This window comes from Helicoverpa armigera, chromosome 5, assembly GCF_030705265.1.
Source record: "Helicoverpa armigera isolate CAAS_96S chromosome 5, ASM3070526v1, whole genome shotgun sequence".
Classification (NCBI taxonomy): Eukaryota; Metazoa; Arthropoda; class Insecta; order Lepidoptera; family Noctuidae; genus Helicoverpa; species Helicoverpa armigera.
The window spans coordinates 11,975,163-11,993,022 of record NC_087124.1 but is presented as its reverse complement, the minus strand read 5'-3'; the positions used below and the strand labels follow the sequence as shown (position 1 = coordinate 11,993,022).

Below are 17,860 nucleotides of genomic sequence, written 5' to 3'. Positions count from 1 at the left end.
TTTTAGGTGCATCGGCCTAGAAGTCGGTGGCAAAATTAACTTAGGGACATCAATTAGACACCGAATATTGACATTAGCTCCATATTGATGAAGTTATTCAATTTATAAAGCCCATCCTTTCCTCGAGAAGCTAACCTAAAGGGTCCTGAAAGGTAACCTTATGATGAATTTATGTGGAATGAGTTCTTGCTGAAAAGGATCAGGAAAAATAAATACATATGTAAGTACTTTACTGCACATGAATAATGATGACTCAATCTTCTGTTATAAAACCAAGATGTTTCTGTAGGTAATAAGACATCTAATTAGCTACTTTTGTTCATAACGAAATACAAAATCAGCTGTAATTTTGTAATTCAAGGCGTAATTTCGCAAGAATTTTCAGTTGCGAAAACCGAGCCACACATTCTAAAGTTATGGCAAGTTGTCAAGTGAAAATAGGCCTGCATTTGTATCGATTTCTTGCAATGCAGACAGTGTGTCGAAGACGTGTTTGTAGTGAGAAGCCGCTTTCTGCGCGTTCCGTCTTACGCAAGTACGCTCTATAAATAGCTAGGCTCTGCATAATGTGATGGCTTGGGTTTAGGCTTCTTTTAGCACTAACTTAACACAGAGAGGTTTAGAAATATGCTCGTCATTTAGAAAGAGGACCAAAGCTGGAAAAAGGCCTTCCCCGAGGTTCGCCACATTGCTTGATTGTCAGCGACCCGCATCCACTAGAAATATGCTCATTTATCAATAATCTCAATCAATATACAAATTTTATAAAGCAGAAGAGTTTGTTCGTTTGGCGCGTTGATGTAAGGAAATACTGGACCGGATTTACAAATTATTTCAGTACACAGTTTACCGTGTAAAGATATTATGATAGTCCATGTATCAAGGAAGACTACTTATAAGCCATTTCCTCGAAGAAGTAACTTCGGGGTTAAAAAATCCAAACTTCTGAAAAATTCTACCAACTTAAAAAAAGTCTTAAAAATGCAGTTCCCAAAACTGCATTCTTTTTATAGATGCATCGCTCGTGTAAATTATGTGCCAAGCCAAGTAAGATTGTTTACAATTTGCTCTGTACAAGGTGGACGAAATGTACACCTGCATTGCTCAGTTGATACAATGCCAAAATCTGTAAAAAAAACTTCATCCGTGTGAACAAAATGTCCAAAGCATACACGTTGTGTAATCAACCAGCTTTGACGTGAAACTGACGTAGAATGTAAAGGTAGGTAAGGTCATTTTTCATACAAAAATAGTATTAATTTACATAATAGACAATTGTTTGTTTTGTAGTGCTTTGCAGCCATTTGTGTAAATGTAGGTACCTGCACTGTTGTTTGTTTTGTCATTGGCTTTTCAATCATTTCAATTGATTTTTGGACATAAAAAACGTGAAGATTAGCCAGCACGGGCACACTATAAAGATAGGGGCTGAAACCTGCTTTCGTAATTAAGGAAAATGAAAGTTTTGTAAGTAATAAGGTACCTATAGTGCCCAGTAACGATTCCCAGTCGTCACACAATACGCCACAGGTGTTGTTAGATAAGCAAAGAGTAAAACGATCTCAGGGAGAGTAATCCGAACACCCGTACGATTTGTGTTATAGGTAGTTGTAGTTCCCATGGGAATAAATTAGTTCGTAACTCTTTTAGCACAGTAAGCATTTTCAACAATGTCTGTTATTGAATAATATAATCGTTATCTTTTCTGTGTTTATTTTAGGATTGTCATAATAAGGTTATGTTACCTTGTTATGTCGTGGTGGCCTAGTGGGTAAAGGACCAACCTCTCAAGTATGAGGGCGCGGGTTCGATCCCAGGTCAGGCAAGTACCAATGCCACTTTTCTAAGTTTGTATGTACTTTCTTAGTATATCTTAGACACCATTGACTGTGTTTCGGAAGGCACGTTAAACTGTAGGTCCCGGCGGTCATTGAACATCCTTGGCAGTCGTTACGGGTAGTCAGAAGCCAGTAAGTCTGACACCAGTCTAACCAAGGGGTATCGGGTTGCCCGGGTAACTGGGTTGAGGAGGTCAGATAGGCAGTCGCTTCTTGTAAAGCACTGGTACTCAGCTGAATCCGGTTAGACTGGAAGCCGACCCCAACATGATTGGGAAAAAGGCTCGGAGGATGAGGATGATGATGACCTTGTTATGTACCCTTATGCAATTTGTAAATTTGACTGTATGAGCTGTTTGAACAGTTGGCTTGGTAAGATGATATTGTTATCGTTCAATTTTAAATAATTGCAACAACTTATAATTACCTGATGATTTTATCGTTATGAAACTAATTATTTCGGATCAACAAAATAATATAGGCATTAAAATGTTAGGTACCTAAATAAAGCTGGTAATAAAATAATAAGAGAAATAAATATCTAGAATGCACTATACCAACAAGTTTGGTAGCGAATTAATTTATTCTTAAACTAGTTAGACTACTTATATTAAAAGGTGCATAATGTGTAGTCTTTTACCTACATATGCAAAGAATAGGTTGTTACCTACTGCTATTTTTAACACCCGTTCCAAACGTTGGCGTTGATCCTATGCAGTTTACCAAACACGTTTATCGGAAATTTTACGTTGGCCCCAACATTTGCTTCGACTTGCATTGGAAGCATTAATATTAAATCGTCTACTCTACATATTCCAAAGCAACAGCGAACGCTGTACCCTCAAATACGTTTGAACCAATATTGGCACAAATATTTGGACCCACCTAAGCATTTACTTAAGTGGCACCCATTACCTACTCAAATATCACTAGAACACACGAAAACGTTCTAGAAAAACCTGTTAATCTGTTAGTTAATGAGCTAAGCGATTAACAAACGGACGTACAGAAGGCTATTTTCGGCTACTTATCTCTTAAAGGCAATTGAATTTAATGTTTAAGTCATGAAGCTGGGAATAGATAGGAATTTTAAATAGTGTTATTTCTGTCTTGACGGTGACTTTAAAAGGGCTGTCTGTCTGTCTGCTTGTATGTTTGTATTAGGTTTAGATCTATTGCGTATTCGGAAGGCGCTTCTGGTTTTCTCTGCGCGTGCGATGGGTGTGAGGTTGTTTTAGAATGAAGGTAGTCCGTGTAGGTTGTATTTAGATGAGGTTTCTTATGTTAGATTGAAATACAGTAGTTATTGTTGCTATACTACCCTGTTACTTTGCAGTTACCTACCTGAATAATTAGCATAATTGTGATGTATGGACGCTTGGAAGAAGATATAGTAAGCACTTGATAGAGTGTAATAAGATGAGCATTGAATGACATAATATATTGTCTCTAACAAAAAAAGTAAATGAATAAGTATAGTATATAAGTTTTCTTGAATAAGTAAATGCTTCAATTTATCAAGATTTAGAGTAGGAACAAGTACTTAATTTGAAATGTGGAATCATTATCATGTTTATGATTAAAATAGAAACGTAAAGATTAATATTTCATCATACATATAGGTATGTATGTATATGTCCACTATAAAGTCAGTTTCCTTTGCCAAACTATTATTGCTCATACATTTTCATTATAGTTTATGCAGATGCATATGTCAATTCCCTTGGCTTGCAATTGCAAAGATGCAATAAAATAAACGGTTTATGATCATAATGCAATCTTCTATTTGAATTTTAATCTAACGATGTGGGTGTCTGCATTTTGATTAAAAATAACATAGATACTTGTACATGTCACCGTAAGATTACAAACATCGTTAGATTACAATCTATCTCGAGAGATTGTAAACTGTCGAATTATTGTGAACCGTATCATCTGATTGCAATTTATACATATCCCTTGACTATAAATAAATGAGGTGATTTTTCTAAGAGAACAGAAAACAAACCTCCAATAAGACTAGTTGTTTTGCGGTCGAAAGATCATAATTTTCGGTTTTATTTACCCCTGTGGAATATTCAAACCATTGTCAATTTAGATCAGACCGTAGAATTCTATGCTATACTGGTAACTCTGGATCAAATTAAGCATTACGCTAACTTTATGCAGCTCCAGGAATGATATAGTTTATGTGTATCTTAAGAACTTTGTGCCCACTGCTGCACTCATAGATCGCTTATTACCTACCACATTATGTTAAGTAATTCTTATCTTCTCTCTTCACCATCCTCTCCTTTAGAAGAAAAGTCTTAATCTCCCTTCTTGTTCCAGGGTTGTGTTCTAGTCTACTATGCGGGCGCACAGAGAAGTTGGAGCTTGGCAGCAACAGCGGCGCGGGGGCTGCGCTCGCGCTTGCTCTAGTGCGGTCTCCCTCCGCTCCCCACGCTCCCTGCCAGCTCAGCCTCACTGCCCCTGAGGCCGCGGCCTTCGCTGTCAGGCTTATTGATGTTAAGGTAAGAACGTTTAACGTTGTTCTAATCAGGCTGATAAATCAGCAGTTTTTGAACGTCAAAACATAAGATAGATCCCATAACGCTCACCCCTAAGCACTTCCCACGTGTTTTTTGCTGGGAAAAAGTGGCGCAACAAATTCTAGGGCATTGGATTTGTGAAAGGCATGTTTATGAAGCAATGGTAAAACTATCACGATAAATCGAAGGTGAAGGGGTGAAAAGGTTCTCGAGTGGTCATCACAGACTCGTAAACCATGCTTAGGACGGCCTCCAAAGAGGTAGATGTGGACCCAGACCCAAAACCCACCAAAAAAAATTTTTTTTCTACTGAAATATTCATGGATTTTCTCTATTTACATTAGGTCTTCAGCTATTCTAAATAAAATTATAATTTCACCAAAAAAAGTAGCAACACAGCACTGCAAAATCGTGAACAACAACCAACGGAACGGGTCGTGTGTAACTTTTTTCGCTGAACAAACTCGTAACTAAGTTGGCACGTTACGTCGGGCTCGACGCTAATCGCTTACGTAGCCACTTAGCACCTTTATCGCGTGTTTGTGCCAACAAATCAATCAATACGAAGCCATATTATCTGCTGGCTTTTTCCAGATCACGCTAAAAGGCTTTAGGGGGCCTTTTATTAAGTTTCCGCAATATCTGTTTTCTTTCTCGCATGGGGTTTTCCGTGAATGCTTTTTTTTAATACAATAAGTTAAGTAGCTTTTATTAAACTGCTTACTACATCTCAATAGCATAGCCTTTTTTCCAACTACATGTTAATGTCTAGGTTGATGTCTAGGTGAGGTATGATGGAGTACCAGTGTTTTACAAGGAGCGCTGCCTATCTGACCTCCTCAACCCAGTCACCCGGGCAACCCTTCCACCTTCCTTCCTTCCATTGGTAAGACTGGTTGTCAGACTAACCCTGGCTTCTGATTACCTGTAACGACTGCCAAAGATGTTCACATGAAATAGAATTTCCGACCAATGAATTAGTCATTATAGGAAGTGTCAATTACATAGTCTAATTGTTTTGTGACATAATCAAGTAATAAATAATGCAATCGTTTATGTCAAAACATGATGATTTTAGTTTTAACGTAGGCTTTAGTTACGAAAGAACTAGGTCGTTACTAATGATATTTGTTTGACATGACACAATTTATTTCTGCTGAATCAAATGATTACAAGATAGGTTCAAGTTACTGTGCACACTGCACACTAGGGTTCAAATTACGAAGGAAAAGTATCGCATAGTAGTACCTAATATTTTTGGGAACTTGTAATTACGGATGTTTCTATCTATGTATACTTCTATACTAATATAATAAAGAGGATACATCTTAATACTCGTTGGTTTGTATCCTAAAGGCTCCAAACTGATCCGATTTGGAAAATTATTTCACTGTTGGAAAGCTAGGCTCCTCCCAAGTAACAAAGGCTATATTTTATCCCGCTAAGACCAGTATTTTCAACGAAACTCGGGAAAACGTCTAGTAGTTCATATGCTTGTGCGACAACAACAGTTATCTCCGCACGAAAGAGTCACTGGTGTGCAAGATAATTATGCTTTGAAAGTACCTACATACAAACTTAGATAACTTGCATAGGTACTTCCTTGACTTAGAAACTCCTGTTATCAGTACGAAGAGGATCAGCTTTTTCGGAACGCGATCTTCTTTTTTCTCGACCGGTCTTTTAGGCTCTGGTTGTGAGCAAAAGGACCATTACATAGTTACCTAAGCGAAAAGGGGCGTGACTCGCATCTATAGTCACTAAACGTTTCGTCTAGACGCCTTGACATTCCAGTAGATCATCATCAATGATGTGGTTTTCCTCAATATGGCATTGACCTTAAGTAACACAGTTATTATGGTCACAACTTTTTTCTTTATACGATATCCTTAACGTGGAAGATTTTCCTTGAAGGGTCACGTTATTCCGGTAAAAAATAATAAAAAACTGATTTTTGGCACGTGTTTGGGAAGGAAACTTGGTTTTATTACACGACCCTAGTAACGATAACATTTTCCTTTTAATTTTTTCTCCGTATCCGAAATCTCAGGTTCAGCGTTTTTAATTAATATGGTTACTGACCAGTCTCTCTGTCGTCTTTTAGGTATCGGGATCAAAAGATCAAAAATTATAAGAAGAATAGTTAGTTTAGTAGATGGTAATAGTTTATTCTTGGCTCTCAAAAATAATCATAATTTAATTAGTTTTTTACTCAAGAAGTTACGTTGGAAAATCGATTACTCCACGGTCGATACAGCATGAGTTTTATGAGTCATAGCACGTGTAACAATACCGAAAAATCGATTATGCAAAACGTTCGCTTATTGCACTGTTATCGACAAAGATCTAAGTTAAAAAAGGATCTTGAATTTATAGCCGTTTTGCCGCGTTTTCACCCTTGTCCCGTGGGAATTACTGCACGTCCGGGATAAAATATAGCCTATGTTATTCGGTAAAAGTTTAGTATTCCAACAGTAAAAACAAACATTAAAAATGTTTCCTCTTTCTTATTAGATTTTCTGCATCTCCTAGGAAAGTTAACTTTTCACATTTTACATAACATTATAAAACTGGTAAGGCACGAATTATGTCATAACTCATTAGCCGTTTGAACAAAGCAGTCTAAACTAGCTTCCTTATGTCACAATGCTTGTAATTGTGATAATCATGCCCATGTAAGCTTGGGCACGCAATCATAGAAGACAATTTGCGAATCATTACGCAAGTCTCAGAGTGATATTAAGGCTGTATTGAAGGACCGTTTTGTGCAAGACTAGGACCGTTTTATGTCCGTGTTAGACATAAAATGACGCCAGAATTGGGTAAATAGATGTGATGTTTTTCTTTCGTATTAGTCGAGGCTTGCGTGCTTGCTTTTTAGGTTACTAAATTGTTTCACCCATGTCTCATGAGACTTTTTCGGTACCTAGAAAAAATATGGCTTATCACTCTTATCACTCTGGGATAGAATAGCTTCCAACGGTGTATTATTTCTCCTCTTCATAGCATTATATGTATTAGAGATAGAATGTAATCTTCTTATCAGGTATTTCAATTCTTTCTCAACTTTCTGGAACAACACACATAAAATTTGCCAACATCTCATCATCCTCCAGTCTCCATGCACTCGTATGACACAACATAATTTGCCTTTACAAAATCCAGTTAGAACATGGTGCCATCCCATTGTTTGCATCACCAGTTCGCTGTGTAACCAGGAAACCATTAGACTCAATACGGTGACCAAACAAGGCGTGGACAATGGTCTAACAACCGATGTTCGGACTCACTGGCGCCGGGAACTTCGGTGTGCGGTAGAATTTTATCTGATGCGTCTGAGCTATTTACTGATGCAATTGTGTCTAAGAAAACTGTTGTTGTTATCGTTTTGACATCTAGTCGTAAATCAATTTTAATTATTATATAGTGTTATTTTTGTGTTCTCAGCTTTTCGCCGTTCTTTGACCCCTCACACTGCACCTGCAGCTACAGTGGGTGTCAGAGTCTTACTGATTAAAACCCGCCATGTTCCTTTTTAAGCCCCTTACTATACATTCGACTCTTTTAATAGGTTTCATTGAAAGCTTAGCTCGCCTGATCTTTTAAGTAGGAACCGTTATCAAAAAAGACACAAGAAAACTTCCCGCTACACGATTTTCCGCAAAAGAAAATTACTACAGACAACAGAATTCATTTGTACATGCAAATAAGTGACGGATAATGCTTGTTTGTGCCAGAAAAACTGTTAACGAGGTCGCACGGATAAACCTAACAATAGTTCAATGGATCTTGCTTTAGGAAGTATTTGAGAAAACAAGGCCGCTTCCAAAAAGAAAAGAAATGCTTCGAAAACTTTATTGTTCGTCGTTATACTTTAACCACTTCATTTTGTTTAATTGAGGAAATACTGCCGTTCTCCATATTTTATCTATCTGTCGATTGAGATAGATTAATCCGCTCACTAGAGATAGAATTTTGACATTACCCCTATACAAGTAATTTCAAATTCTTTTCCGTAGTAATTAAAACTACAGTATATTGGGAATGGCCGTTAGAGAATACTTATTCGTCTCAATCTTGGTCCTTTGGCATATCCCTGAAGTATTTCAGAAAAATATGCACCCTGAAATCAGTATTCTTCGTTGTTTTTACAAATTAGTAATTAATGACGTAAGTGATCGTACTACTTTTTAATGAAAGACATTTATTTAATTTTAAAAGTGCACCCAAATAAAGTCTAGACTTAATTACTTTGGCCTCCAAGGTCCAGAAAGGGCCACAAAATAAACAAGTCCTTGCATACCTTTATCTATATTAGTCATATGTTGCTGTTTATACCTGCGACCATACAAATTAATTTAATGCAATTTATTTATTACTCCATTACTTATTGTTCGTCGTTAAACGTTACTATTGTAAATGGTTATTCCGATGAATCATCTGTTTGCTTTTATGCTAAATCTATACTTACTATATAATAGGGGAAACACTTTTTTGTTTGTTTGTTTGGAGCCGACTCCGAAACTACTGAACCGATTTGAAAAATTATTTCACTGCTGGAAAGTTTCACTCTATCTGAGTTACAAAGGATATATTTTATCTCGGTAAGGGCAGTAGTTCCCTCGTAACGAAAATATTTGCTAGTTGTCCGGGTATTTCTTCCATATTCTGCCAATTTATATGTTGTATACCCGCTCCATTTAAATCATCAAAATCGTTTAAGCTAAGCCATTATTATTGTCATACAGACACGTCGTCCACAAGAAGTAACTAGTATAATAGGTATAAAATAAGAAACTTGTAGGTAAGTATGTGCCATTTATGGTTATTGCAAATATTATTATAGTAGATACTTCCATGCGTAAAGGGTAATCAAATTAATCTGAACTTTGATCAGGTAGTTACATATTTATTAAACTACTAGCTTTTGCCCGCAACTTCGTTCGCGTGGAATAGTGACTTCCAGCAGATTTTTGATTTGACCAATAGATGGCGCTATATGTCCGGAATAATTTTATTTTTATTTTTTTTTGTAATAAAAACTATCCTATGTCCTTTCTCAAGTTTCAAACTATGTCTGTACCAAATTTCACACAAATCGGTTCAGTAGTTTAGGCGTGAAGAAAAGACAGACAGACAGACAGAAAGACAGACAGACAGACAGACAGAGTTACTTTCGCATTTATAATATTAGTTTGGATTTAATGATCAGTTTTATGGCTGTGTTTCATCTTGGCTATATTTACAGGTTGCCTTGGAAACCAATACGTGTAAAGGCTGTAGAATTTGTTTCTATTAATTAGCAGTTGCAGTAATCAAGCTTAGTTATCGGGTTGCCCTGGTAACTGGGATGATAACGAAACAGGTAGTCGCTCCTTGTAAAACACTGGTACTCAGATGTATTAAGTTAGACTGGAAGGCGACCTTAACATATTTGGGAAAAGGCTAGGCAGATGGTTAATTTGCTAGGTACTAGTATTGGATAGGTTTGCACATACACGTGAAATAGAAGAAGTCCAGAAGCTGATCATTGATGGTATTTTGAAGAGACTGCACCACGTACCGAAAGACTTTTTTGTCAGTCTATTTTACAATCAATCTAGCCTAAAAACAAGCCTAAAAAATCATTTTATTTCCAGCACGTGATATTGATAAGGCTTTACATTATATAAAACTCGGCCTCGTATATAACATATTGGCTATTTCACAGTTAAACCCAGTTGTAACTGGCTTGACCTAGATTCAACTGGCTCTTACCACAATGAAGCTAGAACTCAGAACTACAGAAGGTATAACGGATTTAAACTAATGAGATTAAAGTATTGTAAAGTTAACAATTATAATGTTTTTATTTACATTAACAGCTAGACTTGATAAAATTTTTCCTCTAGTTCCGAACATTTTATCAATTCTCGCTTGAAACTTACTGCTCCTAAAATAATTATTTTTGTTACAGCCTTTTTATCGTCCCACTGCACACTCACACTCACAGGCCTCCTCTCACATGGAGAAAAGATTGAGCGTAACGCTCAAATAATTATTTATGAAATAATAATTTTTAAAACATTTGTTCTCGTTTCATAAAAGATAAGAATTTGCATCTCAGACTGTTTTGTTACGTTCTGCATAATCATCTCTGTCTGTTTGAATAGTTACATCATTGTCAAAGTCTGCGAATAATAGGTTAGAGTTGGCAAAATAATAAAACGAAATCTTGTATAATCTTGCAGTTGTTTGTCAGGTATTAAAATCCCGAATCTTGTTATCATCATCAGCATTTTTATTTTCCCACTGCAGGTCACAGGCCTCTTATCATACAGAGACAAGCTTGCTAAACCTTCCGAATCTAAGGACTGAAAAAGTAGAGCACTGGGCCCATATACTCCTAGAGACCTATTCACACTTTTTTATGGGGAGTCATCAAATGACCCCCCAGCTGTGGGTTAGCAGCATGAGGGAGGGTCAGACTCTTACTGACTAAAACCCATCATGTTCCTTTTTAAGCCCTTTATGTACCAGGGTCGCGGTGACTCTTTCGAACAATCCCGCATCCCAACCTATTCACAGTTGACTTTTATAGGAATAGTTCTTTCTCGAAGTCTCTAACGGATAAGTTTTATGTTACCTACGCGTGGCGGAAATCAAACCAGTTTGTGGGTAAAAAAATACAAGGTTGCTTGCTTGCTTTATTTTCTAGTCTGCAGAATTTAGAGTGTAGGTAATAACATGTATGTCCAGTGTGAGGTGTATCTCAAATAGAAGACTAGATCTTCCCCGTGGGAACTCCTTCCCGCAGCCGAATAAAACATAACCCATGTTCAGCGCTGAAGTGTATCTTCCTCACAGTAAAAGAATTACCCAAATCGGTTTAAATAAACAAACCTTTCCTTTATAGAGGAATAGTTTTTTTTGTTTCATTTCATTGGGAACAATGTGGACAGTGTGCAAAACATGGATATCAAATTCAGTTTTACAGGGCAATGAATACAAATCAAGACTTTTTGGTCCGCTATTCCTTTTCTCAAGTCTATACTAGGTAGACTATTCCTATAATTTGGCTAATTTTGCGTGGGAGTTAGTTTATAGACATGTTCGTTATAAATGTCAAACAGCCAATCCGGGTACAGCCTGAGTTCATACATACAATGACGATATGGTGATTGCAAAAAGGTGTCAAGATATTTGAAACTGATGCAAATCCTGATTAAATTGTAAAGCTGATGAAGCAAACTATTTTAAGGTTATTTTATGATAAAATCAGAAAATATAAATCTTAGGGAGCATTCTCGAGTCACCTACCTATTAGAAGTTATTTCTTAATCTTTTCTCCGACCATCATTTTTTTAAAACCTTCATAGATGAGATGTAACTCAGGATTGTTTGTTTCTCAAGCCATTAGGCGTAGCTACTGCAGCCCTAATAGCCGTAGGATCCACAGATCATCAGTAATTTCTTCATTCTTCATCATAATTGACCATGATTACATCTATTAAAGAAATTGCGTGAGAAAGCACAATGGATGGCCCGTGGTGTGACACGTGATCAGTTGATCTTCAGAACTGCAAAAGTGTCTCGTCTATTGTCTATAGCTGTCTATTCTTTGACATGATTTCATCCTATTTTTGATCGTTGTTTTATGTTGCATAACTTGATTATCGTTGGTCATATTTAAAACAAAAAAAAATAGGAATGCAGTAATCAATTCTATTTTTGTTAGACTTATGACATCACTTTGCTTTTAAATAAAAATGTTGTTTTGATATTTAGGTAGAATCATATCTATGGATATTTTCTGATTTGACGATCTCGCGGACGCACTGAATGCAGGCCGTTTCCAACCGGGCCGTTTTGTAAATCAATTGGGGATGGCATATGTTCAGCAGTGGACGTTAAGGCTGATATGATGATGATGATAAATCAACTATTGTCATCGTCCCTTAAGCTTATTGCAAAAGTCCTTGAGCCATCAGTAAGTGATAAGAACACGTTGCATGCGTTTCTATTGTGATACGGTTTACGAACCTCGCTCAATTTGCAGTGGACAGTGTGATGATTGCAATTGTATGCATTCACGATTGATTAGTGTCAATTGAATGTTCCTTTAGCATTGGCACACTTACGGCTGGAGACTTGAACTTCGATCCTGCAGAATTGATCACTTCTTCTTGTTAGAAATTTTCCGCTGTGCCCGTAATTCCGCAAACTATCATAGTTGCAGCAATATTTTTCAACTGCAATATTTTTCTCATAGATCTTAAACTAGCCGATGACCCGTTGTTTCACTCACGTCTCGTGAACCTCGATAAATTATAGCCTGCTTTACTCGGGAAGAGTGTAGCTTTAGAACAGCCTTTAGGGCAGAAACCAAAAATGTTTCATCTTTATTATATGTATTACCATAGATAACTTTTACTGTCTCCTTCGGCGTTGAGCACTGTGCGGCAGACACACAAATGTTTCTTCTAAAATGTTCGCGAAACTGCAACCTTTATGCGCGAAACACAACCATGCTTGCTGTGGATTGGCGTCGAAGAGTGCGTATTTTTTGTTCGCGAACAAATGTGTGTGTGAAGATGTCTCACTAAAATCCATTGAATGTTAATATATATTTTTTATCGTTTTGTCTGCAATTTAATATCCAAGGAGTTTCCATGACCCTGAAGGCCGATATAGTTAAAGTAAATTACGAACAATGTGATATTCTTTAAGATGGAAATAAATACGTCAAGTGGGATGAATTGGATGCAACGAAGATCGAGGTCAAATATGATCACGTGTGAATGTCATTACTAGGTAGTTCTTTTGTATTTCTTTACAAGGCAAGAGCCTCCAGATTGATTTAACGGCCAACTATTGGCTGATAGTTGGCGAACAGTTCAGTTCGAAGGAATTGAATCAACCTTTTTTACTTGGCTGGTAACTGATCATTCATTAGATGTGAGTAATGTGCGTTAAGGCCAGAACAATTTAGCGTCAGACTAAAAGCTTGCAGATTGCTGGGGTGTTAAATTTTAATTAACTGAATGGAAAATGGAAGGTAAATGAAATAGAACCATTCCCTATCAAGCTTGATACTAATATGTCGTCTATTATACAAGTTCAAACAACAGTCCTAATTAAACAATGAAACACGATACAAATCCATTTACACAAGCCACGGCCCTTTGAAATATTCACTGGTCTTCCGCTCCAAAAAACTGACACTGTATTTTTTATGGAAATAGTCCGTTGCCATGGAAACAAAACCACAAACAAATATGAACATTACAGATAGCAGCCTTATTGTCAAGTTATTAAGTCCAAAATACGTTGCATCGAAGGTTGCTAAAATTCTAAATAGGTTAATGAATCTGTTAATTGTTGAAATCGAAAATGCGCCGACCAATTACGATTTTTCTTCTAATCATGTTTTTTTTTTGTTTCAGGTAACACCCGTCATAGTTATTTAATAATACCTACACGTTTGTTACTGAAAAACGCTTTCATAATCGAGTAAGTACATAATACATTTTTGAATATTTATGTAACTTACGCATTGTGAATTTTGCTGTTTATAAAACAGCCTAGCCGCATAATTTTGAAGAACTGGCTAGTTTATTAATTGGCAAAATTTGCCTACTTACCTACTATGCAGGTTTATATTCAGGTTACAGACATTACTTGAGCGAAATTGATTACGCTTGAAAATAATGGTTCTTCCCCATATTCATTAGTGGTAGCATCCATAGTTACATATTTTTTGGCTTTCCTATCTTGAATTTTAATATTTTTTCGTCTTCATCTTCCTTGCGTGGTCTTTTGATCCGTATGAAATCGCTACAGAGGAGAAAATAATTTTGACTGTGTCGATTTTGCCAAGAGAAATCACAGCCAAAAGGTGTCACTTCGTGTCTGCATGACATTAGTTCATTCTTGCTGATTCATCATCATCTGTAGATAGATATCATTCGTCTCGTTTTGAGGTTGCTTTCTAACTAATATTGTTTAATTGGTATCGTTGATCTGTATGTTCGTTTATTTCTTCTACGCTATGTAAACAGTTTTGAGTTTCACAAAAAATACTTGGGTCATGGGTGCTGATCTGTTAGTCTTTAGTTTTTTATTTCTATTGCCTAGGACACTTCCTTTACATTTGTTTTATCTACTTATATTTTTATGCCTTTACTTATTTTCGAATCGTGGATGGATTCTCTGACGAATTAATAAGGATGTAGGTATTTAGTCAATTTAAAATTAGAAAATCTGAAGCAAAAACAACCAAATCTTTTCTTACAAATTAAGGTCCTTTAAACCTTTCTTTGACTTACTTATCATAACGGCAACTATAAAAATACAGAGGTCAGTTACTTCATAAGGAAAGAAAATAAATACCTACGACTTACGAGTAGCATTCACATTCATAAGTTATGACCAGGAAAGGGCACATACCGAACTGACCGTTACATGAATCTGATTGTATGTACATCTTTATTATAATATTGTGATGTCTTTGTTCAAGAATTAGTCATTTTTTGTTTATGAATAACTTCGTGGCGGCGTCAGGTATAAATCAAAGCTGCAAAGCTAATCTGCTTCATTGATATAATTATACATTTGGGTTTAAGTATAGTACTGCAGAAAAGACAAATTAATTAATGGCTACATCTTTTTTTTCGAATGAAGAAAAACTTGGAATCGTGCTGGGTCCATAACTTGGGTGGAAAAGAAGCAAGGTATAGACTAAAAGTGTCTTATTTTGCCACAGATTATAATAGAGTGACAGTAGTTTCTGTTACAGACTATTTTTTTACAGTATTCAAAAAAAAATCCTGATCCTTTAAAAACAACTTAACTAACAAAACAGAAAACGGCCAGAACGCCATTAAAAATAAAGATATCAGCTTTAAGCAGTCTATCTTGAGATCAAATCATGCTAAAATTGGCTTTACCCAACGAACGGCCGAGAAGCCTGCAAAACCCGCCGGAGACCCGCCAAGCAGGTTCTTAGATCTAAAAATAGCAGCCAGCAGCCATTAACGGTGCGTACGCGCAACTCAGCACGTACATTTCTCCTTTCACTCACAGAGTAATTTGTACCTTAAGCGATCATTGCTATAAATTATATTTGTGTGCTAAAATGTCTGCTTTGACTTTCAGAAGGACGTTTTAAAACAAAACAGATTTTAATAAGGTAATTTTTAGCAAATTATTTTCCGAGTTGTTGTCTGTTTATAGTAGATATGTCTGGGAGGCTTTGGGTTTTCCTGATCATAATAAAATACTGGATATTGTTATATTAAAAACAGATATTGGGAAAACCTCAAGAATTGGACAAAGTCCGTGATCTATTAAAAATAACTTGAAACCTTGATACGAGTATTAATTTACCATTAACCTTAATATAAATAAGGATATTTTTATAATGAGCATAAACAGAGTAATTAAATAGTTACAGATATAGGTAAACTGGTAATTTGTTATTCAGAATAACTGTTTGAAGAAGTTACTTGCAATGAAATTCAAGTAACAAGCTAACCTTCAATATAAATACTTATACAAAAAAATTGCATTTAATTACAAAATTAGGTAGGTACCTCTTCTACTTTACAATTTCAGAGAATCAACGTTATACACTTTATCAATATGTTAGGAAAACCTAGCGAGTAAGTCAAGTCAAGTAATCGCTAACAAATTCATACTTAAGTAGTTAAGAAATAATATATCTACAGGAAACAACTGACTTCGTGATTGTAGACCTTAAATCCAAGTATTAGACGAACTGCACTATTGAACCTTTGCTGTAATTACAGCCTTCAGAAATGAATAGCAAAGCCAGTTGATGAAAAAGGTTAGAATATAATGCGTGTACGGAACTGTCTTCTATTATAGTCCATTAAAACCCGCGCTTGATTAATGGAAAACGGCTTTTATACGTAATATTAAAAACACCGATAAAAGCTTGCCTATTCATATTTAGGTTTCGCGCATTGTCAGCTTTGCTAGGGAGTTTGTTTTATCACCGTTTATTCTATCGAGCCAAATCATGAATTCAATGAAAGTTTTTAGTCAGTCTGATACCAGTCAAATACTTGATCGTTGTTATTATGTTGTATCGTGTACTGCTATTCCATTCCATACCTACTGATTTATTTATAAGCCCAACCGAACTTAGAACCGAAGCGGATAATTTCGTCAGGCTTCGTTTATATCCGTGTACTTACTAACTTCTGCTTATTTCAAAGAGGACATTAAAGTCATGAAAAAAACAGGAAAATAATTATATTCATAAAAAGTATTTTGAAACACTTCGAGGAAAATTACAAAAGATACGCTTCGAAAGACCTGTGATGGATCCACTCTTGCGCAACTTCTCAGAACGGATCGGTTGGATTATTGAGAATTTTTCATACTTTGCACTTGGAGTTTGTATTGGTTATTTGACGTCATATGTTTTTGTTTTATCCTCAAATATGGGTACGTCATATTTAATGGAAATTGTGAAACAAATGACGTTGTACCAAAAATATCCATGCAGCTTAACCACGACATTTATAAAAATATTTCTTAGTGACACTGCTTTTTTCACATATTTATTTGATGCGTTCCTAATGCTAGGTGCACACAGACACAAATTCTATGCCTGATATTGGTTATTTTCTTCTTCTCTTCTTGATTTGACGTGTTATATACACATCAGAGAAATTCATACAAAAGGACCAAAGAATGCATACATTTCAACTTTATGTTGCATGATATCTATATACTAATATATAACAATAACGATAGGAAGATTTGCCTCAGGAAAAACCATAATAATCTAAGCATAATGGTAGATTCCTTAATTTGATGTGGACGTTCAATGACTTAAGTATTCTAACTAAACATAGGTACTTATTATGTTGTGGAACATTAAAATTGGCGCCAGCGGCGGTTCTGGCCAGTACGATTACCTTCTTGGGTTTTTATTACTAAGGTTTGTTACGTTGTTAAATCTTAATTTAGAATTCTGCTTAAGTTAGAAGTTTATTTTTGGAACACCTTTACGACAGGGTGAATTTATATTACTTATTTACTACTTAATATTTGAAATGAGAAATGTCCGCATGTCTGTCTGTCCTGCTTCCACGCCAAAACAGGTTAAATGACTGGACACAGACGTTTGAAAGGATCTGTACTAGTTTTCTATATTTAATTCAATGTCACTTAATTACTAGTACTGGCACTTGATTAAGTTCTAGCTTATTCAATAAAACGAGAACAAACCAACAATCTAGCGGTAATATGTTCTAGCAACATAACTACTTTTTATCAACACTTAGAAGTGTCCACAAACAAGCAATAAATCCGTCAAGTCTCGAAGGACCAATTGGCCAGCTCGCCGTACAATTCAGTACATGTGTCGTAAAAGGGTACATAGCACACATAAGTATTATAAGGTATCGTACCTTTATATACAGTATATGAGGATACAAAGTACAGTGGTGGAAAGAAAAGGTTCGTCACGTTGGAGTC

General features: G+C 36.0%; 1 protein-coding gene across 2 annotated transcripts in view; it reads left to right on the top strand.

The window, feature by feature from the left end:
* The window catches only part of LOC110379640 (uncharacterized), a 62,800-nt gene that overhangs the window by 9,832 nt on the left and 35,108 nt on the right, over window positions 1-17,860 (top strand). For both annotated transcript variants that reach the window (XM_021339390.3, XM_021339391.3), the window contains exon 2: window positions 4,170-4,351. In XM_021339390.3, the coding sequence (XP_021195065.2) occupies window positions 4,170-4,351 (182 nt within the window). The remainder of the gene's footprint in view (window positions 1-4,169; window positions 4,352-17,860) is intronic.